This window comes from Schistocerca nitens, chromosome 6 (genome assembly GCF_023898315.1).
Source record: "Schistocerca nitens isolate TAMUIC-IGC-003100 chromosome 6, iqSchNite1.1, whole genome shotgun sequence".
In the NCBI taxonomy this organism is placed as follows: domain Eukaryota; kingdom Metazoa; phylum Arthropoda; class Insecta; order Orthoptera; family Acrididae; genus Schistocerca; species Schistocerca nitens.
In genome coordinates, this window is record NC_064619.1 from 536,756,308 (window position 1) to 536,783,050 (window position 26,743).

General features: G+C 41.3%; 1 protein-coding gene across 1 annotated transcript in view; it reads left to right on the forward strand.

Annotated features, from left to right (window-relative positions):
- The window catches only part of LOC126263446 (mucin-5AC-like), a 31,751-nt gene extending 21,393 nt beyond the window's left edge, over positions 1–10,358 (forward strand). Inside the window, exons 3-5 of the mRNA XM_049960540.1 lie at positions 3,378–3,394; positions 6,321–7,722; positions 10,236–10,358. Coding sequence (XP_049816497.1) covers positions 3,378–3,394; positions 6,321–7,722; positions 10,236–10,358 — 1,542 coding nt within the window. The remainder of the gene's footprint in view (positions 1–3,377; positions 3,395–6,320; positions 7,723–10,235) is intronic.
- The last annotated feature ends 16,385 nt before the right edge of the window (positions 10,359–26,743 follow it).

Genomic DNA, 26,743 nt, shown 5'->3' on the forward strand with positions numbered 1-26,743 from the left:
TTCACAAGCAGGACGTACGCAAGAACATAGTCAGTTTTGATAAGCCACAGTGGCATTAACCCATCTTTGGAAGGTCGATTTATATCATTTACATTACGCAATAAAATATACCGTTTACATATAGTAGTAACTCAGATGCTCATATTTCTATCTCGTTGGCGGCTTCGAAAGCCAATAATTTCTTCTGAATGATTTCTTTTAAAGGTTGTGACATTGTGCTGAGTCATGACAGATACCGAAGATTGCAACATAAATAACCACGTTTTTGGCACGTATTTCATTTTGAAGACGGCACCACCCATAGTGTAACCAGTCTTCATCTCTTAGATATAAGGTGGCAGTTTATTACTTTGCTGCCCATTTAGTACATTGTGGTAGTAGTGTGATTCGGTATATGTATAAAGCATACTTTTACGTGTCTAATTTGTTATGAACTACCTCTACAGTGCGATGCTGCATCTATATTTTTTAGTGCGCGAGCCACCCGCTGTGGCTGAGCGGTTCTAGGCGCTTAAGTCCAGAACCGCGTTGCTGCTGCGGTCGCAGGTTCGAATCCAGCCTCGGGCATGGATGTGTGTGACGTCCTTAGGTTAGTTAGGTTTTAGTAGTTCTAAGTCTAAGGGACTAATGACCTCAGATGTTAAGTCCCATAGTGCTTAGAGCCATTTGAACCTAGTGAGTGAATTAACTACCAAAGGAAATCGTTCTTCGGTTTGTTTGACAAATGTAATGGATATTACAGCACATTACATGCTTTGCAGTCTTTTAGTTAGCGAAACAAGTTCGGCAGCAGTCTGACATGTTCCTATGACCAGATGTTACTTAAGTATTATGCTGAATGGTATACAGATCTTTGAACCCATATATCAGTGTGTGGTGTCACCGCCAGACACCACACTTGCTAGGTGGTAGCCTTTAAATCGGCCGCGGTCCGCTAGTATACGTCGGACCCGCGTGTCGCCACTGGTTCAAAAATGGCTCTGAGCACTATGGGACTCATCTTAGGTCATAAGTCCCCTAGAACTTAGAACTACTTAAACCTAACCAACCTAAGGACATCACACACACCCATGCCCGAGGCGGGATTCGAACCCGCGACCGTAGCAGTCCCGCGGCTCCGGACTGCAGCGCCAGAACCACTAGACCACCGCGGCCGGCGTGTCGCCACTGTCAGTGATTGCAGACCGAGCGCCACCACACGGCAGGTCTAGAGAGACTTCCTAGCACCCGCCCCAGTTGTACAGCCGACTTTGCTAGGAAAGGTTCACTGACAAATTACGCTCTCATTTGCCGAGACGGTAGTTAGCATAGCCTTCAGCTACGTCATTTGCTACGACCTAGCAAGGCGCCATTATTAATAGATATTTAACTTGTGATGCCTGTACCGTCAGACCGATGTTCTCCAATTATGGATTAAAGTTAAGTATTATATCAACTACGTACTTTATTTTCTACTATAAATTCCCTTAACTGTTCCAGACCTCACGCCAGTCTGCGTGAGCTAAACGCGTGCAAACCGGCCTCCTCTAGCAACACGGTGTTGGCTCTTCTGCCAACACAGCACAGTGTGTCAGATGCAAGACAATATCGCGCCTCAGTTATGTTTATATTACCCAGAAAACTGCATTATCGTCTGAAGATATCACCGTGTTGCAGAAAAGCGTTACGTTCCGTAGTGATTCTCAGAAGACCAGCAATACGCAGAGTGAACAAAGTTTATCTTATGTCTATAAGGCAGCAGGTGGGCGAGTTATAGCGATACGAAACTCGGGAGTAATTTCTCTATGTACCGGGGTCCGTAGATATTATCACGAAGGTTGCAGCGCGTAAGAGATACTTGATGGACGCCCATTTCAGTGCATCCGAAATCATACTTCAACATAAGCGAGGAGAAATAACACCTAGAAAGAGTATGGCTGTACAGCAACTACCAGTACTCTTATAAGTAACCTTCATCTCCAAGAACTCGAGGTTTACAGAAGTGGACTTGAAGTAGATGGTACCTAACACCTGTCATAAGAATGCGCTTCAATCACAGATAGGTGCCCATTCACGTCCATTGGATTAGTGTACCAGACAGCCAAACATTTTTGTGTAACACATCATAAGGCGACGGAAAATTCCTTCTCTATCCCAGTTATTAGTATAGCGATAAAAATGACACTTTTCCAAAAGAGAATAAGAAAACAGAAACACCGATTTCTAATTATACTTACCGTCATCATCTAATCCAATCATACAAGAAATTTCCAGAATGACCATGGACTTCTCAAGAGATTGAAAATTAATTGAGTGATTATTCTAGAAAACTTCTGTACCATCGCATAGATCTTTCGCATTGTTTAAGCCTTATCTTATGGAGTCTATCGTATAGCCGGGAACTTCAGAAGCAATTTCATTTCAGAATAAATTCATGTATTTGTTATTCTTTACTTTTGTCCCCTTAATAATCTATAATAACTGTATGTTGGCAGTCACTATGATGTACTAGTATTACATATACTGTTAGTCTTCACAAAATATTTTATTGCCATATAATTATGCCATATACTTAACGTAATGAGGCGCTGGGCTGAGTGGTGCACAAACCAAATCACAAAATATGAAATACGCCGTCTGATAATATGGATCACTGAAGCATAAAATGCTCGTAGTTTGTGAAACTTCGTATGGAACATATCTCAAGCATTTCCTTACTTGTCATTATTAAAATCAGAGGCGGTTGAACCCTATTGCGTAATGCAAAGCTTTATGATTAAATTATTTGAGTTTCTATTGAACTCTCATTTTGTCCATAATTTCAACGTATTTTTTTAGTCCATTTTGTTTCTGTTGTCTTCGCAATATCGTTTTCCGACTGCACTTCCCATCTTTCAGATTTTTGTTTGCGTGAGTTTCTGTATAAAACAACCGAGAAACTTATGTGGACTAATTTCAGATAGTTTTAGGTTTCTTAAATACAACCTTGGTATAGCTTTCAGTGGCTCCATGTAGAAAATTTGTGGAAAAATCTTTTTTCTCTCAGCATGTGGCTGTGAACAGAAAATGTTGATCTTATTTCTTGGATGTTTACCTCTGGAATTAGCGTAGATGAATTGTTTGTAGAATTATTTTCTCCGTCAGTTGGTTAACGGTCCACCCTTATGTACCTAAAGCAGGGGACTCCCTTGATTAGACCATATTACATCGACAATTTGTTTTGAGTTTTCACATATGAATTGAGTTTCTGGAAGAAAAGTTCTAAGTCTGCCCCTTCAGGGAATTTTTTAAGGTTTCGTTGTTGATTGCATTAATCTTGTCATTTAGGAATATGGCCAATTCATCTACAAAGCACAGGTATACAATTTTGATGTAAATGAAGTACTGTGTGTTTGCAGTCGCTTCCAATTTCCAGGTTAGTTTGCCACTATCGGATGACTTCATCGAGAACTTACTTACTTACCTATGCATAAACATTTATATTGAAGTTAATATTTAAAACCTGCAACTTTTTCATGTTTCGTCTGAATAAACATGATCTCGCCATTTGACTTATTTTATTTCCTTCTCCATACACCACTGCAATTTCAGGCCTTTTAAAATTTTCGAGTGATCCGTCTCTGATGACCTCAGCGTCAACGATACCTTAACCCTAATCTTCCTTCGAGTGATTCAAAATTTGTACTTACGAAATTACATTGCTTGTTGTAGTACATTTCAAGACCATCATACGCATTATTTAACCACACTAATTTCGAAAGAACAGCAATGAGACATTTTAAAATGGCTACAAAGCTGAAATTGCAATAGAGTATCCAGGAGATAACAAGAGACAGTTGGTGATAGCATTATCATTTAGACCAGTGGTCGTTACACATTTTGTTCAAGAGCCAGCACTGATATTGTGGAGCAGCAACTCGGGACGCGTATGTGCGATCTTATTATTAAATGGTAACCTGTGTAAGTATTTTATGAGTCCCGTATTGACTTTCAATAGCAAGGGCACTCTAAGTTGGCCTTCATCTCTCGCGCACCGATGGTTTACAGTCGGCATGATTGGGAAAACTTTGTGTCGGTCGACTGTTGTCTATTTCAGATTTCTGCTACCCTCAGTGACCCCAAATTTGCGACACTGCAAGTGCCTTGACAAGTTATTTTCTGTAGGCTATGTAAACAGATGATTAGTAGATTAACAACAGTAATTGTAATTTGTATTTAAATGCATCACGAAATTATGAGACACAATCACAGATCATTACTAAATGCTTTGAGCGTAATTATTTTTCTCATTGCCTTGCATTACAACAGTCTTAATTTAATTTCGTACACCTTCCCACTAGTAGGCCTATGTAGCAAGTTTGAAGATGACCGTCCGTGTGACGCGCATTCACGAGTCCAGGTTACCTTTGTGTCAAAATTTATACCAAAGCAAATGACCGGTACAAGACGCACACGGCCATGAGTTACCGGTACTGGAAGACAAACAATAAGACGTTCCCCTCTCACATCCTTTAGCCCGGCAGTGGTCGTGTCAACAAAATATTTTCGCATTCGATGGAGAAAGTTGGTGAGTGGAACTTCATGACAAGACTACGTCGCAACGAAAAACGCCTTTCTTTTAATGATGTCCAGCGTAAGTCCTGTGTCATTTCTGTGACACTCTCCCATATTTCACGATAATACAAAACGTGCTGACCTTCTCTGAACTTTTTCGATGTACACCGTCAGTACTATCTGGTAAGGATCCCACACAGCACAGCAGACAGTCTCCTTAGCAGGTCTGTTACATTTTCTAAGTGGTCTGAAATAAATCGCAGTCTTTGGTTAGCCTTCCCCACAACATTTTCTGTGTGTTCCTTCCAATTTACGTTGTTCGTAATTGTAATATCTAGGTATTTAGTTGAATTTACGGCTTTTAGATTAGACTGATTTATCGTGAAATCGAAGTTTAACGAGTTCCTTTTAGCACTCATGTGGATGACCTCACACTTTTCGTTATTTAGGGTCAAATGCCACCATTCAGATATTTTTTCTAAATCGTTTTGCAGTTTGTTTTGATCTTCTGATGAGTTTATTAGTCGATAAACGACAGCGTCATCTGGAAACAACCGAAGACGGCTGCTCAGATTGTCTCCCAATTCGTTTATATATATAAGGAACAGCAAACGGCCTATAACACTACCTTTTGGAACGCCAGAAATCATTTCTGTTTTACTCGATGACTTTCCGTCAATTACTATGAACTGTGACCTCTCTGACAGAAAATCACAAATCCAGTCACATAACTAAGACTATATTCCATAAGCACGTAATTTCACTAGGGGCCTCTTGTGTGATACAGTGTCCAAAGCCTTCCGGGAATCCAGAAATACGGAATCGATCTGAAATCCCTTGTCAATAGCACTCAGCACTTCCTGTGAATAAACAGCTAGTCGCGTTTCACAGGAACGATGTTTTCAAAACTTATGTTGACTGTGTGTCAGTACGCCGTTATCTTCGAGGTAATTCATGATCCAGAATGAGATTTTCACTCTGCAGCGGAGTGTGCGCTGATGAGAAACTTCCTGGCAGATTAAAGCTGTGTGCCGGACCGAGACTCGAACTCAGGACCCATTTCGCGGTAAAGTGGTCTACCAACTGAGTTACCCAAGCACGACTCACGCCCCGTCCTCACAACTATACTTCTGCCAATAGCTCGTCTCCTACCTTCCAAACTTTACACAAGCTCTCCTGCAGACCTTGCAGAACTAGCACTCCAGAAAGAAAGGATATTGCGGAGACATGTCTTGGCCACAGCTTGGGGGATATTTCCAGATTCCAGAATGACATTTTCACTCTGCAGCGGAGTGAGTTTTAATCTGCCAGGAAGTTTCACATCAGCGCACACTCCACTGCACAGTGAAAATCTCATTCTGGAAACATCCCCCAGGCTGTGGCTAAGCCATGTCTCCGCAATATCCTTTCTTTCAGGAGTGCTAGTCGTGCAAGGTCCGCAGGAGAGCTTCTGTAAAGTTGGGAAGGTAGGAGACGGGGTACTGGCATAAGTAAAGTTGTGAGGACGGGGCGTGAGTCGTTCTTGGGTAGCTCAGTTGGTAGAGCATTTCCCGCGATAGGCAAAGGTCCCGTGTTCGAGTCTCGATCCGGCACACAGTAATTCCTAATGTTCGAGCACAATAAATGTCACAAAATCCTGCTGCATATCGACGTTGACGATATGGGCCTGTAATTTAGTGGACTACTCCTACCACCTTTCTTGGATATTGGTGTGACCTGTGCACCTTTCCACTCTACGTGACTTGGACTCCGGATAATGGGAATATCACTTCTGCGGTTTGTTTCAGTGATACTACCGAAGGCGCCCCTATTATGGGATCCAGAATACTGATGTGTGCTGTGCTCGCTGTGCTGCTGGCACTGCCGCTGGAGACCCCGGCTGCAGCCGGGCTGTCTCGGGGACGGCGATTCGCCGAGGAGGAGGGCGACGACGATTCGTGGGCTGTGCGCACCTTCAGCCAGCGGGGGCGACCCGCCTACCAGCACCACGGCACCAGAGATGCGGACGAAGACGCCGCGGCCGAGGAGTCGGTGCGCCAGGTGGAGGTACAGGCGGCGCAGCGGTCGACGCCCGGCCCGCGGTACCTGCCGACGCCGTCAGCCAGAAGGAAGGAGGCGGGCAAGCACGACGGAAAGCCCAAGTCGACGCCGGGACCCAAGTACCTGCCCACGCCCTCCACCACCGCCTACACGGACGCGGACGACGTAACCAAAGCGACGCGGCAGGAGACCACGTGGTACACCGAGACTTCGTCTCACGTCCGTTCTTCGACAACGAGGAGTGACATCGGCAGTACGGTGTCGAGGGCGGCCCCGTCGACGACGCAAGAGATCAGCAACGACGTACGCACGAAACCCAGCCAGCGACGAGGACGCGTCCGCTACAGGAGCACCGTGTCAGAGACCAGGACCAGGAATTCTCCGGCGCCCCGCGCCTCCCGCAGGAGAACGACTCATTCCACAACGGCGTCCAGCGTAGACGAGAAGATTGCGACTCCAGAGGGCGGATTCGGACGAGTGCAGTCTCAAGCTTCAGTTACCAAACGGGTGACTGACAGCGTGACGTCGACGACGACTTCCAAGCCGCAAAGTAACAAGCCCTCGACATCAACGCCGGCGGCGCAAAACGCATCGGCAAACAAAAGCTCGGGCACTAATACACCTGCAAAGAAATCAAAGCAGGACACGACGGTACACGCTGCTGGAACACTAGAAAGCCAACAGATACCTGCCTCTTTCTGGAAAAGCTTGAGAGAAGAACTCCTGAACACTGCCGCGGAGGAAGGAGCGGAAACTAAGAAAGAGGTCCGCGAAACAAAAGACTCCGCGTCTACTGAAAAAGCAGCGACGAACGGCAAAGAGGTGAAAGCGAAAGGAAGTGCGGAAGCTAATAGCTCATCAACCAAGTCTTGCAGCCATTCCAGCGGCGAGGAGAAAGGTAACCACACCGTGGCTCCGTCACGACGCAAAGCAAATGAATCTTCTAAAGCGTCGGCGGCTCCTCGGCCGGCTGTGACAAAAGCAGCCAACCACGCGAGCAGCAAAGCCCCAGCAGTCACGGCCGCCAAGTCTTCACAGTCGACGGCAGGGCGCCAGGCTTCGGCGAAAGACTCCTCGACTCCCACTTCCGGAGGGACAACGCCCCTCACGCGGGAAACGTCGACAAGTCCACCGGAGAGGAAGCAACCGGTACGTTCAAATTCACTTTTCCGCTCTTTAGCTCGCCGATGTTACGTGCAAAAGGTAGAGTCCACCAACAAAGTGATTACGATGTTAACGACATTTTTCTGCTCGTCTCGTAAGTACAATCAAAACGATCCCCAATAAAATATTAACATTGCGTCATTGCAAGAAGAGACCACACTTTCTTAACCTACTTATTTTTCCCTCGATAATAGTGTTACAATTAGGCACTTACCCTGTAATGTCACGAGCTTTCATCATAAACGATTTGCCCTTATAAACAGAATAATAATTGGTAGTTATACTATTGCAGCAGGTAACCGGGAATATGACTCAGTGTGATAATGCTTGATACTTGTTCTTCGCTATCGTGCTCAATTTTCTTATATGAAAACATAGAGATTATTTTGGAATGAAATTTTCACTCTACAGCATAGTGTGCGCAGATTAAATCTGTGAAAGGAAGTACGGAAGCTAATAGCTCATCAACCAAGTCCTTTCTTCCAGGAGTGCTAGTTCTGCAAGGTTCGCAGAAAGCATCTGTGAAGTTTGGTAGGTAGGAGACAAGCTACTGGTGGAATTAAAGCTGTGAAGACGGGGCGTGAGTCGTGCTTGGGTAATTCAGTTGGTAGAGCACTTGCCCGCGAAACGCAAAGGTCCCGAGTTCGAGTCTCGGTCGGGCACACAGTTTTAATCTGCCAGGAAGTTTCATATCAGTGCATACTCTGATGCAGAGTGAAAATCTCATTCTGGAAACATCCCCCAGGCTGTGACTAAGCCATGTCTCCGCATATCCTTTCTTCCAGGACTGCTAGTTCTGCAAGGTTCGCAGAAGAGCTTCTGTGAGGTTTGGAAGGTAGCAGAAGAGGTACTGGCGGAATTAAAGCTGTGAGGACGGGGCGTGAGTCGTGCTTGGGTAGCTCAGTTGGTGGAGCACTTGCCCGCGAAAGGCAAAGTTCCCGATTTCGAGTCTCGGTGCGTCACACACTTTTAATCTGCCAGGAAGTTTCATAGAGATTATTGCTTGATAAAAGTTTTGTAAATCACACATGCTACAAGAACATAAATTTTTTGAAGAAAGAAGCATTTGAAACAACTTCCATTACTGTAAGAAACGATAACAAATCCCTCGCAGAAGATATAACAGAAACGTCCATCCATATCGTCTCATACTATAGCTACTGTCACGTTTGGATTGATATTGGCAGAAAAATATTGTCATCTTAATTTTAACTTACGTATTACAAGATATAAAAACAGATACGTCTTATTTTGTACCGTATTTACATCTCAATTCTTCTCAGACTTACACATATAAGTTTTTATGTGGTGACACGTGCAGCAGTTAGATATTAACTGTGCCTATAACGATGTCTCGCCCCCAACTGCGAGAGACATCCACACTAATAATGCAATAGAGTACTTACATTCTTTGTTTTAGCCAATATGTAAGTCCTAGATGTTATCGGATATCTGTTTTCCGACGTTCACTGATTCAATAACTAAGTTTCATACATTAGTAAAACTTACACAGGGTGATCCGGCTGCCCCTGTCTACCCTCAACATCTTCAAAAAGCAACGCGAGGTTTTAATACTCTCTCGCTGACTATGCGCAAACTATTATTACTGAAGAAAAAATGTATAGGACGTTTTTGTGGGAACTTTAACTTTCTTAAATTTTGTACTGAGATACGTTTCGCTGCAGGCCACGGTTTTCGAGTTAATCCAGAAAAAAGTGTTTTATGGTCACCTTTGTACGTTTTTCTTGACTAATTCGAAGACTACAGCTTCAAGCGAAAACGTACCACAGTGCAAATTTATCTCCTTTAATTTCCTATGAAAAGGTCAAGGCCATTTTTTTCTGTAGGACAAATAGTTTGCGTGTAGCGAGCGAGCAAATATGAAAATCATTCACCCAGTATTGAAGGCATTGTGGGCTGCATAAAACCCATAGACAGGGGCAGCTGAATCACACAGCATCAGCTCAAACCCACTATTAGAAGTTAAACCGTTAACGTAGAAGAATTTGAAGCTCTATATTCGGTTCATCCGGTCGTATCTCCTGCAGCAGAAAACAGAATGTTCGGCAGACAATTATTTCTGCGGTCACTGCCTTAGTGCAAATATCAGAAGGTCACGAAGGACGCAAGTAACTGCCGTGGAAACCAAGCAACGAAATTTGCTACAGTTAGACAGCGCATTCCTTTAGTAATCTTCAGTTCTTAAATTTACCCACATCTATCTGGAAAAGTTAATGTTACCAAATGGTTTCTTTAACGTAGTAATACATTACTGTTCGTGGAGAGAGTACATAATATTTCAAAATATCGATTACAAAACCGTAAAGACTTCAACTCAGTGTACATTGCACGTCAAAGGCGCACCTCAGAGTAACCGCCGTTAACACCTGAAACCTATGCACATACAGCAACTAGTTTAAGAAAACGAAAACTTAGTGAGATAGCTGTCACTGGTAGGAATACCCTGATACCAATGCGAATGTACTTGTATTACGCAGGAGCCGCAGAAGCAGGAGGCGTCAGCGAAGAAAGCGGAACCCGCGGCCGACGCTAAGCGTCCTTCCGAGGCGACGACCGCAGGCACCGTCGGTCAGCAGAAAGTCACGCCCGCGGCGTCGTAACGCGCGACTCCGCAGAGCGAGCGACCCGAGACGGGGGCCTTGCCTTTCCCCTCACTTACTGTGATTATGACGCGACTGTAATACTTCTGCGATCCGACTCAGACTTCCAAAGACAATTCAGTGACTGCCGCAGAACTAATTGTTTACCGATATGCTTTCACTGTTCCTGACATCTTTATCTTCGCATTTTCTTTCAATGAGACACCTTACACAGAATGTAACCGGACTATCTGAGAGACGATTTTAGGACACGAAGACATTGATTTAGAAGAGGAAGATGCTACAAATTTTCATTATTACATAAGACCCCGACTGTCACACTGAACGTAATGGCACTTGTTTTGTATTTCTTAGACAGAGGATACAAGCAGCTAGAGGACTCTACTGACAAATTTTGTAACTATTTTAAAGACATTATTGACTGAGCTGACATGTTGACGATCGTCTGAGGTGGTATGTGATGTGACTAAGTATACTTTCATGTTGGCACTGATGAAGTCAAGGCACTTCAGTGACCTCCAGTTTCCATTTGTAAATAAGACCAGGGAATATTTCTCTGTACTCAGTGTAAATAGTGTGACCCATCTGTTAATTCATATTTAGATTAAGAAATTTTTAATTATTGTAATGTGGTTGGCGACTGGTTGCTAACATTCTATGGAGTGATTTGGTCCGTAACTCAAATACAGAAGTGATATCCTGTTGCATATGACAATGGCATGCATGATCTTAGATCATAGGCGAAGTTTTTGTTCTATGAGTCTGAAAATATTGAAGATTTGAAAAGGGAACATTTTAAAACACGAAGAAGAGTTTACTTCTTCATGTTAGCTACAAATGTTGTCCATGTATGAAAAAACACCGCCTTTATAAGCTCCAGAAGAATTTTGAATCTGCGGAGAAGTTTTCACTAAAGCATTACTACAACTATGCCAATTGCAATTATATTTAGATAAAAGACAATTACGTAGGTTGTGTGTACTTTTTTTAATAATGTATATATAATTGATCATCTCTATGATTTATTAATATGTTACCAAAATACTGACCTAAATTATTGTATTTTTTGAGAAATGAATAAAATACTTGGAAACAATTATCTTTAGTGATTTTTAGTCATATACATGTAGACACCACACACACACACACACACACACACACACACACACACACAGAGGATTTAATTAGTTTGAAAGAGGGAGATCAAAACAATTACAGAAGTGGACAGAGACAATATTCAAACACAATGACGCCTGTAATTTAAAAAAAAACTAGCTCCCGCTCGTAATTGAATTTTAATGGGCAGTATTGTGCGGATATCTCATGTCACCAAATGTCAGGAACATATAGATTTCACGTGTTTTGATTGAATGAGAGGATCAAGAAGAGATGGAATCAAGCGATTTACTGTTGGGAGTCCTACGTTTATAATTTGTTACTTATCACTGACCCATCAGATAACTGCTGCTTTTGCGACGTACAGCTGCCTACAAAACTACCGATGACCCCTGTAACTAGTCGGCATACGACGTTCTTTCTAGTGCGATGTCACAAAGTAATTCTTTTACAGCATTGAAAAAAAAGTTGAAACTTATTAAGTTTTGCTGCAGATGTTAATATTTGCGCCACAGAACTCCATGAAATTAGTTTCGAACGTCGACTCCTGCACGTTGACTATATGTGACACAAAGTTCATAAAATTCTTAAGTCCGTACCACACGTGTCTAGTAGTCAGCTAAGATAGAGGTCTCCTCGCTAGATTTACTATTAGCATCTCTTAAAAGCGATAAATCCTGAGTGGTCCTGTCACCAGAGTTAAAGTCTCGTGTCAGACGATAATCCCTTTGTGTATCTGGGTCATTGCAATTTCATACCTTACCAGTGAATGGCAGGTTAACAACACAACATCACAGACTCCAATGTATTTTCGTCACTTGCAGCCGCTCAAGGTACAGTGTAAACTAAAATAAAACTTGGGTTTCTATCCAAATTTTTCTGAAACGAGATTTGGAAGGTGCATCAGATCGAGATTAATTCTCTGCCTTCTCAGGAACCAAAGTGATCGATTCATCAGACCTCGCCGTAAAACATTTGCATTTGCCACGTCAGCTTTTAAAAGGCAGATGTATTTGAAAATTCTAAAAGGCATATTTGCTCGGAATATGCAGTTGGTTCCGTTGCGTGGGACGCAATGGTAAGATGTGCGGGCCCGAGTGGCTGCTGTAAATTTTACAACCTTGCCCCAGCATGAGAAACAGCTAGGATATGTGTTAAAAGGCCCCTGTAACAAGCCAAATTCATGCATGGCGGACTGCAACAGGCGTCTTCAGCTTTAGACAGCATAGGACACTAATGCTTTCAGCGATAGTAGGTTCAGATTCGTCAGGTATGAGAACAAAGGAAATTTACTTTGAAAAGGAAACCAAGATAAATCATAGGTCATTCAGATTTACAAATACATCCCATCTCATTCACATGTATTGAATATTAATAGCACGATGTGAACGATCAGCGAAAACGCAAGCTGGCTTCTCAGGAAGAACGTTAAGACACGTTAAAACACATCTAATAGATTACTTGGAAGATAACTATGGCGCGATTTTTGTTCAAATGAGTTTTTGAGGAACTTTTGATACATTGTAACTTCCCTTGCTGAATATCTCGATGTTGCGACTAACTGATTGCACCGTGACCAGCTGAAGGCAAGTGCACGACGCTTAATTTGAGAATGGCTCGGTGAATAAAAATTAGCTAGTCATACAATGTTGCTTTTAAGTCTTAATTGAAGTTTAAATCAATTGTGAAATGTCTCATTAGCATAGATGTTAGCAAACAATAAATGAATAAACGAAATCAGATGGTAAACACTTTAAAAATAACATCGTGGGATAATAATGTTGTTTATAACAAATGGTTCAATCTTTTGACTACCTGCTTATTTAGATAAGTACACAAATATAATCAAATGGTGGCTTCACAGGAATTGATAATTTAACGCAACAATGACTGAAGATACTAAAGTAAAATATAGGCACATAGTACAAGCAGACATTCACAGAGAGTAGCAAGTACAGGAAAAAATGCTTATAATGGTAAAAGAAAAAAAAATTAGATGCAGATATGCTTGCATGTCAGGCATTCAGGTGACTGCAGCCATTATGAAATACATTAAATATATGCTGCCGCTTTTCGTGAGCGGTTGCCTTCCCATTTGGCTACCCGTCCACGGCTCACGGCCACACCCAAACCTTCATATGTCGTCAACCACGCCTCTACAACCTGTACTCGTACATCCAGCACGTATATTCTCATACAGAAGATGCATTTTACTTGAAAGTCGCTTGATCGGTGTCTGCGGATAAATACAACACCCCCATCTAGTGCCTGTGTTATTCTGAATTACGATGCAAAGTTTCTTTGGATATGCATGCACTTTCGTTCTCTACTTGGCAGGAAAACTACGTTCTTGAGAAGCTCTTAACGTTATGTCACGTCTTTGGATTCGGCTGTTAGTTTCAAGAGTCATATTACGATAAAATAGGCTGAGAACCGTTAGGCCTAAGAAAGTTTGGGCAGCATATGGCCCGCGGACCGCAGTTTCATGACCAGTGGTCTAAGTGCTCTTCAGGCTATCTATCACATGTATGGAGCAGAAAAGTAACTTCAGCTGATCCAATACAACTTGTTCCAGTTACAAAGGCAGGGCAAGGAGGTGTCAATCTGTTCGGTACCAGGGCACGAAACCATTCAGGGTAAGGAAGAAGCGAATGAATGCGTGCTTGGAAAATACAATTTCTGAATGTCTTTCTGCTATACGTGCAGTTTTGTCTCTGTAGAGGCACACGGTCATTCGTCTGTGGAAGGAGTGTTAGTTCGGTTTGAGGAACCAGAAGCTGCGATCGGCAAAACCGAAACGCACTGCCGTAACGTTCCTCCTTCCAGCCGCTGTGCTGGAGACAGTTCTCTTAATCCGCTTCCGGAAAGGCCACTGTCCTCTGATACATGAATTTCTCCTCTGGTAAGGAGTTGCAACAGTATGAAGCGCTTGTGGTGTAGAGGTATCTGTACACCACATTTTTAACAGAACGCATTTTATACCATGCCATGAGGGCTGGAACCAACTTATGTAGTAACTGACCTGCACTTTATTGTAGGAGACGATGAATCGAATACGACTCGTGTTTTAACATTCTGTGGTCAGTCCGATTTCTCGGTAGTGTCTTAGATAGAATGTGAAAATGTATTTCCGTGAAGATAGATTTCTCTATTATTTTCTCATTGTTCAACCAGGCACAGTTTCCTGTTATACTAATGTAGATGTTATGTACTCGTGTTCTGTGTAGTTTAATCACAAATTGGCTTGACGTATAAGTATTTTGGCGTTACGTGTGGAAATGTGAGTATGATTGAGAGAGAGGGCACCATGGCGGTCGAGGGCTACAGTTTATATCTTCCCTTGTGGCGCTTACTTTTGACAAAACGAAACCACATTCGTAGGCAGTTAGTTGAGTAAGAGCGCTGATGTCCTTCTGTTGGGCAGCCTATATGGTCCTCCACAAAGTAATGACCTCGTTGTTGACGAGATGCGAAACACAAATCTTCATTTTTTTTTAAAGTGTGTTCTGCAATGGACCGTCAGGGCATGTTGCAACATCGACGAAAACTGCGAGATTTTACTATCAAATGAGCTCATTTCAGCTTATTAGACACTGTAAGTTGCATTGTGTATGTCCTTTTGCTTTGCACGAATCGCACCCGTAACGAGTTATTCACTAACACCAAGACGGAGTAGTTACATGTGATCTGTTGTAAAGATTATGGTTTCCGCTAGCTAATTTTAGCTTTCGTTAATTCCAACTTACTTATTCCATTAACTATGAGAAAGTTTCTGGTCACTACAGCATACAAAATTGTCACATTGAGTTTTTTTCACTTTGTAAGTAGGCTGTTTAGGTTTTTATATTGGTACGCCACGTAGCGCTCTGTATGAAAATCACTGGCTGTGCTGTGTGCAGTCTGTGGCTGGTTGGCATTGTTGGAATATTCGCTATTGTAGTGTTGGGCAGCTGGATGTGAACAGCGCGTAGCGTTGCGCAGTTGGAGGTGAGCCGCCAGCGGCGCTGGATGTGGGGAGACAGATGGCAGAGTTTTGAGAGCGGATGATCTGGACGTGTGTCCATCAGAGAGAGTAAATTTGTAAGACTGGATGTCATGAACTGATATATATATATATATATATATATATATATATATATATATATATATATATATTACGACTTTTGAACACTATTAAGATAAATACATTGTTTGTTCTCTATCAAAATCTTTCATTTGCTAACTATGCCTACAACATCGAGTCATACCGGTGTTGGGTTTGTGTCGGTTCTGGAGCGCCACGACCGACCTCATTTGAGCTCTTCTGTCAAGAGAGGTAATTTGGAGTTGGAACGGCTACTTGGATCTGATGCAGGGTCACACATTGGTGTGGTTCCTGTTGATTCACTCTGTAGGTGGGACTATACTAGACATGGCCTACACCTCAACAAGAAAGGGAAGGGTAAACTGGCTGGGCTGATAGCAGGAAACTTAAAGGGGGGAGGAACTACATCTCATGGTGGAAACTCTTTTTTAGTTTAAGATCAGTGTCCAGTGGGAAACTCAGCCAGGCAAGTAGTAAAGATGTTAAAAAAGTTCAAGATACTCACAAAAGTAAAGTGAGAAATAATGTTAGTATATTTCATCAAAATATTGGGGGATTGAAGAATAAAATTGATGAGCTTCTGCTTTGTTTAGAAGATATAGAAACTGAGAATGTAATAGATGTACTATGCCTGTCTGAGCATCACATTGTCACTGATATGCAAAAGGTTTGCATCAATGGGTACAAATTAGCTGCACATGTAAGTAGAGATAATATGATGAGAGGAGGAGTTGCCATATATACGTCAAAAGCTTCCACGGTGTAAAAAATTTTGAAACTAAAATATTTTGTGTAGAGCAACATATGGAAGCATGTGCCACTGAACTTAAACTAAATTATGGCACTTTCATAATTGTAGCAGTGTATAGGTCCCCCTCAGGGAACTTCCAGCTATTTCTAGAAAACTTGGATGCTTTGTTGTGCTATCTGTCAGATAGGGGGAAGCAAATTATCATTTGTGGGGATTTCAATGTTGACTCCCTGAAAGAGTGTAATAGGAAGAATGACCATGTAATATTACTCAGTTCTTTCAATTTGAGCTCCGTCATTGATTTTCCTAGTCGGATAACAAAGAACAGCAGTACATTAATAGATAATTTTTTTATACACCAAGATAAGTTAAAGGACATAAATGCTTATCCTGTTGAGAATGGTCTTTCAGATCATGGTGCACAGCTAGTTACAGTACATGAAATAGCTCCATGCAGTATATAAAATCAGAATTTCAAAGCAGTGCGTTCAATTAACAATATAAATATTGCAAACTTTAGGGAAAGCCTACAGCAACTAGACTGGGAAGAAGTGTATAAGGAACCTGATGCAAACTTGAAATATAACTTATTTCACGATACATTTGTAAGGGTATTTGAAAATTGTTTTCCCAAGAAAATAGTTAAACATAATTCCAAGAAAACATATAAAAAACTATGGCTAACTAAAGGAATAAGAATATCTTGCAACTGTAAAAGAGAACTGTATCTAACAGCAAGAGGGAGTACTGACCCCAAAATTGTTCAATATTATAAAAACTATTGTGCAGTACTAAGAAAAGTTATTAAAAAGTCCAGAAGCATGTGTATCATGTCTGAGATCAGTAACTCTGATAATAACATTTAAGCAATTTGGAATATTATTGAAAGGGAAACAGGGCCACCAAGAGCACAGGAAGACTTTAGTGCCATAAAACTGAATGACAAGTGTACTAACAAACAATCAGAAATTGAAAATATTTTAATAATCATTTTTTAAATGTTGTGGAGAAAATAGGATCTAGATCTTCACTAGAAGAGGCAAGGCTACTAATAGAAGAGGCCATACCTGTGCAGTTTGAAACAACTGTAGTTCCACCAACCTCTCCCTCTGAAATCAGTAAAATAATAAACTCACTGAAAAGTAAAAGCTCTTACGGAATTGATGGCATTTCCAGCAAGTTACTTAAAGCTTGTTCCCCACAGATAAGTAGGATTCTCAGCCACATACGTAATAGCTCTTTGGAGCAGGGTTTTTCCCCGATAGACTGAAATATGCCTTTGTAAAACCATTGCATAAAAAGGGGAATACGTCGGATGTGAACAACTACAGCCCAATCTCTCTTCTGACAGCTCTAAGAAAAAATTTTCAGAAAGTAATGTATTCGACAGTAGCCTCCCATATTTGTAAAAATAAAGTGCTAACAAAATGTCAGTTTGGTTTTCAGAAAGGCTTTTCAACAGAAAATGCTATATACGCTTTCACTGATCAAATATTAAATGCTCTGAATAACCGGACATCACCCATTGGTATTTTTTGTGACCTCTCAAAGGCCTTTGATTGTGTAAATCGTGGAATTCTTTTAGATAAGCTAAATCATTATGGTTTGAGGGGGGCAGTGCACAAATAGTTTAATTCATACTTAAGAATGAATGCAGGAAGTTGAAATAAGTGGTTCATGTAATGTTAAAACAACAGCTGATTCCTCAAACTGGGGGGCTATCAAGTACGGGGTCCCACAGGGTTCGGTCATAGGTCCTTTACTGTTTTTGATATACATTAATGACTTACCATTCCACATTGATGACGATGCAAAGTTAGTTCGTTTTGCTGATGATACAAGTATAGTAATAACGTCCAAAAACCAAGAATTAAGTGATGTAATTGTAAATGATGTTTTTCACAAAATTATTCAGTGGTTCTCAGCAAACAGACTCTCTTTAAATTTTGATAAAACACAGTATATACAGTTCCGTACAGTAAATGGCACAACTCCAGTAATAAATATAGACTTTGAACAGAAGTCTGTAGCTAAGGTAGATTTTCAATATTTTTAGGTGTGTCCATTGATGAGAGGTTAAACTGGAAGCAACACATTGAGGATCTGCTGAAACGTCTGAGTTCAGCTACGTATGCTATTAGGGTTATTGCAAATTTTGGTGATAAGAATCTCAGTAAATTAGCTTACTATGCCTACTTTCATTCACTGCTTTCGTATGGCATCATATTCTGGGGTAATTCATCGTTCAGTAGAAAAGAAATCACTGCTCAAAAACGTGTAATCAGAATAATTGCTAGAGCCCACCCACGGTCATCCTGCAGACATCTATTTAAGGATCTAGGGATCCTCACAGTATATATATTCACTTATGAAATTTGTTGTTAATAATTCAGCCCAGTTCAAAAGTAATAGCAGTCTGCATAGCTATAACACCAGGAGAAAGGATGATCTTCACTATGCAGGGTTAAATCTGACTTTGACACAGAAAGGGGTAAATTATGGTGCCACAAAAGTCTTTGGTCACCTACCAAACAGCATCAAAAGCCTGACAGATAGCCAACTAACATTTAAAAATAAGTTTAAAGAATGTCTAGATGACAATTCCTACTACTCATTGGCTGAAATTTTAGATATAAATTAAGGGGGAAAAAAAACTTAAACAATAATGTCATGTAATGTAATATCTTGTACAGGCATCTTTTATTAACCGACACGTTCCACATCATTACGAAGTGTCGTATTCATGATCTATGGAACAAGTATTAATCTAATCTAATCTAAGTAGTGCCTTCAGTAGTTAGAATCTTTTTTTTAGGTGGCAGTATTGGCGCTCGCTGTGTTGCAGTAGTTCGAGTAACGAAGATTTTTGTGAGGTAAGTGATTCATGAAAGGTATAGGTTATTGTCAGTCAGGGCCATTCATTTGTAAGGACTTTAGAAAGTCAGATTGCGTTGCGCTAAACATATTGTGTGTCAGTTTAGTGATGATCAGAATAAAAAATGGTTCAAATGGCTCTGAGCACTATGGGACTCAACTGCTGAGGTCATTAGTCCCCTAGAACTTAGAACTAGTTAAACCTAACTAACCTAAGGACACCACAAACATCCATGCCCGAGGCAGGATTCGAACCTGCGACCGTAGCGGTCTCGCGGTTCCAGACTGCAGCGCCTTTAACCGCACGGCCACTTCGGCCGGCGATGATCAGAATAGGTAAAGAGAGAAATGTTTGAGTACTTTCAGTTTTGCTCAGCTGTTTGGAAATCAAATAACGTAAGGAGTTTACCAGCACAGTAATTCATTAATTTTTGTAAGGGGACGTTTCAACTTATGGCTCCGAATTCATCTAAATAGGGACTTTTTCGAGTTATTAAAACCCGGGTTATATTATCCCATAAATTCATAAGTTAAAATCTAAAATGCTGACAGGTTTTCATCCTAACAAGTGATCTACAGTGAATTCGTTACAGAAACAGCGGAAAATAAAAATTTCTAAGAATTGCGAAGAAGAAAATACATTTTGGAAGTGGAAACTGCACACTCTATTAATAATGTCTATGAAAGAAAATTTACTTGTCTTCCGTGGTTGTCACGTTGTATCAATGCTGGTTTTCATGATGAAAGGCAATACAGCTCAAAGTCCTCCTAAACAAATATCCTATTATCTCAAACGTGTTTATTTTTACGAGTCCACTGCCTTTTTCACAGAATAAAAAACGAATAACGCTTTTCACTGTTTCAGTACAAAGCAGGGTCTTTTAAAAATTACATGTGTACTCAGCAATTTATACAACGGGCGGAATTTAAATCGGCTTACGTCCGTGCTGCCCCATTAATTACGCACGAGCATGCGCCGATAGTTTAAATATTTAGGACCATGTTCACAGCGCACAAGAAAGGTTGAAACTGAAAGAGGAGAGTCATATGAAAATCCAACTTCTAGTGTTCATTTTATGATCTCTTAGAAGTTTAAATGTTTGCATGTGCTCTTAAAATACAGATTATTTGTGAATAATTTTATAAAGTTTTGCACCTATCACCTCTGTTTGCTACTCTCTATAGGAAACTAGGTTTTACTGCGTCATTAGTAGAGAACAGTTAGCACTGGAGACATGTTAGCTTTTCAGTTGATGCTTGCTACTGCATTTCATGTAACCGCGGTACAATCTTCTTTCAGTGTTTCAATAGTTAGTCATTGTGAAGTTGCCCGCACCCGGTAGCTGCGTGGTAAGCCGGCACGGTACAGAGAGACATTGTTCGCTTCCAAACCATTAATAGTGCCTGACTGGCCTGCATGTGGCTTCTCAGTCTGTAGGATTTAACACAGAACAAAACCACGAAGGAATAAGGATTTATAGACTGCAGGTGGTATGCATAAGGCATCCTGACGAAAGGATCGTGTCTTTACTGTCCCAACTTGGCTTTTGCGTATGTTGATAAAGACAGCTGAACACTATAACTTTTGCGCGTAATTGTTCTATGTTGCCTCCTAGATTAATCTTTATTACAAGGATAATACAGCGAAAAGACCATATTGCGTCTACAGTACGTGACTAAATCTGAGATGACATTTCATAACGGAAGCTTCAGGAAGAACCAGCGTCCAACGAAATGGGAAGTAGACTAGTGAAATATTGTGGAATGATATGAGAACAAAGTACTCTGAAGCTGTTGATACTGTAATACTGAATGTCACATTATTTTATTTCTTTATTGATTTATTTAACATGGCTGTTCAAAAATGTTCAAATATGTGTGAAATCTTATAGGACTTAACTGCTAAAGTCATCAGTCCCTAAGCTTACACACTACTTAACCTAAATTATCCTAAGTACAAACACACACACCCATGCGCGAGGGAGGATTCGAACAGTTCAGTTGACGAGGGATGGAATTTCTAAAAAATGTAACCTCAGGTAACTTACAAGAAGCTGTAACGAGGGAAATTCTTCAATACATTTACGAAAGATGGAAATATATTCCAGAATTCTTTCTTTTTATAGATATTGTTGTAATTACTCAGTGAAGAAATTAATAAAAGTTGCATGGAATCTGAAGCAAAATGAGTGCCGAAAAAATTTTATGAAAACGGGAAGAAAATTGTCATCAAAAAGAGTGACTATTCATAAACAAAAGCGAAAGAAACTTTCGGATAATTTAAAGCAAAGGCATGGACACTAACAGAGCAAAATTAATTACATCGTTAAACGCAGAGGGACGAGCGATAAGTGGAAAGTACATTGCGGACTTCTGTTAAGGTGTCATATGACGTAATAGGAAATAAAATGAGTCACAGGTACAGTATTAGTTTACAGAGTTTTGGAACACATCCGATCAAAAAGCATGAGGGGTAGGTAAGTTCTGAAACAATTTGCCGAAGTGACGAACATATGAGTATTCAAATTAGTGTTTAAAATTTTCCAGGTACATACCAGAGGATATTCGGAAAAAAATCATTGATGAAATTCGGAAGGCAGAATGGGCAGATATATACAAGAAGCATCTTACAACCAACTTGACAGCTAAGTCATCTAAGTTACTGGCCACAACCGTTATCAGAAGCATGGGAAATGAAATTAACGATATGATAGGTGAGATCAGCGTGGATTTAGCATAGGTTAAACCGTCAGAGAGGCGATCCTTACATTACACTTGATGATGAACTCTAGGCTTACGAGGAACCAAGACACTTTCCTATTATCTTCTGACCCAGGAAAAGAGTTCCATAGTGTAAAGTGGCCAAAGAAATTTCAGATCCTCAGAAAAATTGGTGCACGTCAAAGATAAGGACGAGTAATGCGTAGTATGTACAAGAACAAATAGGGAACGATGACAATGGAAGAGAAGGGAGAAGAATTGAGGTTTCTTTGAAGAAAGACCTATTCCTGGCCTAGAGATGTTAAATAAATTTAGAAAAACTACATTCGAAGAAGACTGTGCGGTTATTATGCTGCCACCAAACTACTTTTCGCTCATGGATCGTGAGCAAAAGAGTAAAGTGATTAGGCCACTTACAGAAGTACACACATAAAGAAATGTTTTGCATCACACCGGTTCCCAGAACTCCTGAAGACAGACGTTGACTGTGGATACTGTATCACAGATATAGTCCTTTTGACTGTTCACAGATGTCACTAAACTCACCCAAAGACGTAACAACCATGCATGTGCAGCGCCTATTCGACGGAGGGGGTGCGACAGCCGATCAGTTCCAGTCATTCCACCAGGAAGGAGGTGCACGGCTCGTGTTGTCTGTAGTTCAACCATGCCTTGACGATCGATACCGCGGTTCGATCGCGTCCGCATTTTTAATTTGTGTCAGGAAAGGCTCTCAACAAGGGAAGTGTGCAGGCGTCTCGGAGTGAACCAAAGTGATGTTTTTCGGACATGGTGGAGATAGAGACAGGAACTGTCGATGACATGCCTCGTTCAGGCCGCCCAAAGGCTACTACTGCAGTGGATGACCGCTACCAATGGATTATGGCTCGGAAGAACCCTGACAGCAACGTCACCATGTGGAATAATGCTTTACGTACTACCTCAGAACATAGTGTTACGACTCAAACTGTGCGCAATAAGCTGCTTGACGCGCAATTTCACTCCCGTCACTCCCGACGTCCATGGCTAGGTCCATCTTTGCAACCGTGCAGAGCGGTACAGATGGGCCCAACAACGTGCGGAATGGACCGCACAGGATTGGCATCACGTTCTCTTCACTGACGAGTGTCTCATATGCCTTCAACCAGACAATCGTCGGAGACGTGTTTGGAGGCAACCCGGTCAGGCTGATGACCTTAGACGCACTGTCCATCGAGTGCAGCAAGGTGGAAGTTCCCTGATGTTTTGAGGTAGCATTATGTGCGGCCGGCGTACGCAGCTGGTGGTCATGGAAGGCACTGTAATGGCTGTACAATACGTGAATGCCATCCTCCGACCGATAGTGCAACCATATCGGCAGCATATTGGCTTCCCGGCGGGGTCAGGGATTTTCTCTGCCTCGTGATGACTGGGTGTTGTGTGATGTCCTTAGGTTAGTTAGGTTTAAGTAGTTCTAAGCTCTAGGGGACTGATGACCATAGATGTTAAGTCCCATAGTGCTCAGAGCCAAGCATATTGGCGAGGCATTCGTCTTAATGGACGACAATTCGCGCTCTCATCGTGCACATCTTGTGAATGATTTCCTTCAAGATAACGACATCGCTCGACTAGAGTGTCCAGTATATTCTCCAGACATGAACTCTATTGAACATGCCTGAGATTGATTGAAAAGGGCTGTTTATGGACGAAGTGACCCACCAACCACTCTGAGGGATCTACGCCGAATCGCCGTTGAGGAGTCTAACAATCTGGACCAACAGTGCCTTGATGACCCATTTCTCCATATCTCAATACATGGGTACAGTAAGACATAGTATCAATACGATGTATCTTCTACTGTGCACTGCACAGTGGCTTGCAGAGTATTTATGTAGGTGTAGGAGTACGTTAGAGAGTGCGCAAGGTAGGAGTGCTTTGTTTGTCTCTGCTCTTCAACTTGAATATCTTGGAACCATGAAGATAATAAACAGAGATTCAGAAATAGGTTAAAAATGAGTGATACGATATTATTGATCGGATTTTCTGAAGACATTTCTAACGTAGGTTGAAACTGGACGGATATAATAACCTGTTGAACGTGATGAAGGGTCAACTGAACAAGAGTGTGGACTGAGTAAACTGGAGAAGATATATGTGTTAGGAGCAACAGAAATTGTACTAGTGACAAAGACGACGCTAAAACTGTGGATGTCGAACGAATTCTGCTACCTTGGAAACATAGCAACGGACAACGGACGAAGGAAGGTGGATACAGGAAGCAGACTCACAAAGGCAGAAACAGCAGTTCTAGGCAAAATGTCGCGTCAAATATATGCCGTAATCTAAGAACTAATTATTTATAATGTAGAGGAGGCTAGGGCAGGTTTTCACACGGAACAAGTCTTATTGACAGTCAGTGCTGCTTCCTAGTGGTCTAAACTCAAACCGCAGTAAGATCACAACATTCCGTGAGAGTTGTACGCAATTTCTAGTTCCTGTCGAAAGTTTGATGGATATTATAGGCTTTTTTCTGTTGTTGCTGCTTTAGGTTCATTTTTATTGATGTAATCAATTCTCATTATCTATATTTTATCCAACGAATTCCAAATGGTTCAAATGGCTCTGAGCACTATGGGACGCAACTGCTGAGGTCATTAGTCCCCTAGAACTTAGAACTAGTTAAACCTAACTAACCTAAGGACATCACAAACATCCATGCCCGAGGCAGGATTCGAACCTGCGAGCGTAGCGGTCTTGCGGTTCCAGACTGCAGCGCCTTTAACCGCACGGCCACTTCGGGCGGCTAAACGAATTCCATATCCCAACTATTTTTGTCGTTTGGTGAAGACTGCACAATGTTATTCTGTATCAACATTGAGGTTTTCTGTCTGAAGTCTCTGTTCGAGGTTAGAAGTCAAAAATGTTCCCCGGATTGTTGTCACAGGTGACGACCTACCTCAGCAAGTTCTTTTGAAACGTTTTCTTCGCTTGTTCAGGAAGCCATAAAAAGAGATATTAAGAACAAATTTTCTCGAGCCACGTGGCCGGCAGCAATGGAGAAATTGAATAAAAAGGATTAATCTTTACTTCGTAAAGCTGCAGCTAATTATAAAGTCAGTTATCGAACTTTAGCAAGATATTGTAAGAAATTAGTCCAAGATAAAACTGAAGATGAAAAGATATATCAGCCTTCCACCACTGTTTTTTTTTTTTAGCTTGTAAAGTTTTTTCTTTTTTTTTTCTATTACGACGAGAAGGAACAAAAGCAATATGTCCTTCACGCTGCTATCGTTTATCACAGTTTAATGCCGAAATAGGTCAAACGTTTCGCAAGTGCGTGGCAAATTTTCATAAACGTCCTAAGACCAAGCAATGTGCCTAATTTATCTCTGGTATTATTACCTTTACCAAAGGCTGTCGATGGGAAAATATATAGATAGAAATAATTCCTGAAAAAGAAATACAGCCCTTTTAACATATTCAAGAGTTAAAAGATAGTCTCAGAATTAACTGAAAATATAAGAAAATATCAAAAAAAAATGGTTCAAATGGCTCTGAGCACTATGGGACTCAACTGCTGAGGTCATTAGTCCCCTAGAACTTAGAACTAGTTAAACCTAACTAACCTAAGGACATCACAAACATCCATGCCCGAGGCAGGATTCGAACCTGCGACCGTAGCGGTCCTGCGGTTCCAGACTGCAGCGCCTTTAACCGCACGGCCACTTCGGCCGGCTAAGAAAATATCAATAGAAAGTCTATTTACAAGGATAAGTGAAAATAACAGGAATGCAAAAAATAATAAAGTAAATAAGAAGAAAAAGGAACGAAAAACGTCGACAAGTGAAGAGGAGTAGGAGGGAGACTCTCTTTGATTAGTTTCACTGGAATCATTTTCTAAGTGTGAAGCTAAGAAAACATGAATCCATTGCATACAATGTAAGAAGAGGCCTCATGAATTACGTACCCCTGGGCCAAATATAGGGTATGTACGTCAAAGTTGTGAGAATGCCCTCGTAAGTTTCTAGCTTTATACAGGACATTTCATTAAACATTTACTTATTGTTATTTTAGCGAATAAATTGGTCTTAAACGTCTGTTGGCACTTGGTCAGTATAATAGTTCTATTTTTCCCTTCTTAATTCAAACATTTGAATCAAGAATTTCTATTTCCCTATCTAAAAAATGAGTGAGAACCAACCGATAGTCATGGCAGATTGTCACAAAAGTGTAGTTGCACTGATTTTTTTTTTTCGTTTTTGAAATGCCAAATGCTCCTCTGACTTCAAATTTGTGGATTAATACGGCCAGGGATGTACACTACGACATACTCTAACGACAAAACGGGTAACTGCACACACTGCCTCTTCTGAAATTAAAATTTACAAATTGTGACATCCTGACCCGGTTTTTCACTACGTCTCGGATACTACATTCATGGAATTACTGTGGGAAAATATGGAAACGAAGAATCGAAGTTTCAGAGACGCAGAAAATTATGTTTGCTAATACGACACGAGGAGTTTCTATGCAGAATCGAAAATGAAAGAAACACAATGATGAAAGCTGGTTCTGCCTCGGTGCAGTTTTGGTAGCCTGTTGGTTAGAAGGAAGCCTGGTGACGGCCTGCTAGCAATCCGTCTCATTGCTAGACAGAAGGTATGGTCTGAGGTGCAACTTCGCAGGGCAGCAAAAGCACTCTCGTTGTCATCCCGCGCACTCTGCATTTCTGTATCTCGGTCTGCTGATTCAACGTATCGTGCTGCTATTCATGAAGAGCATTCCATGGGGTACTTTCCAACGGGATAAAGCTCGTCTGCTTACCGCTGTTTAGCCCAATATCCTGGGCAGAATATCGAC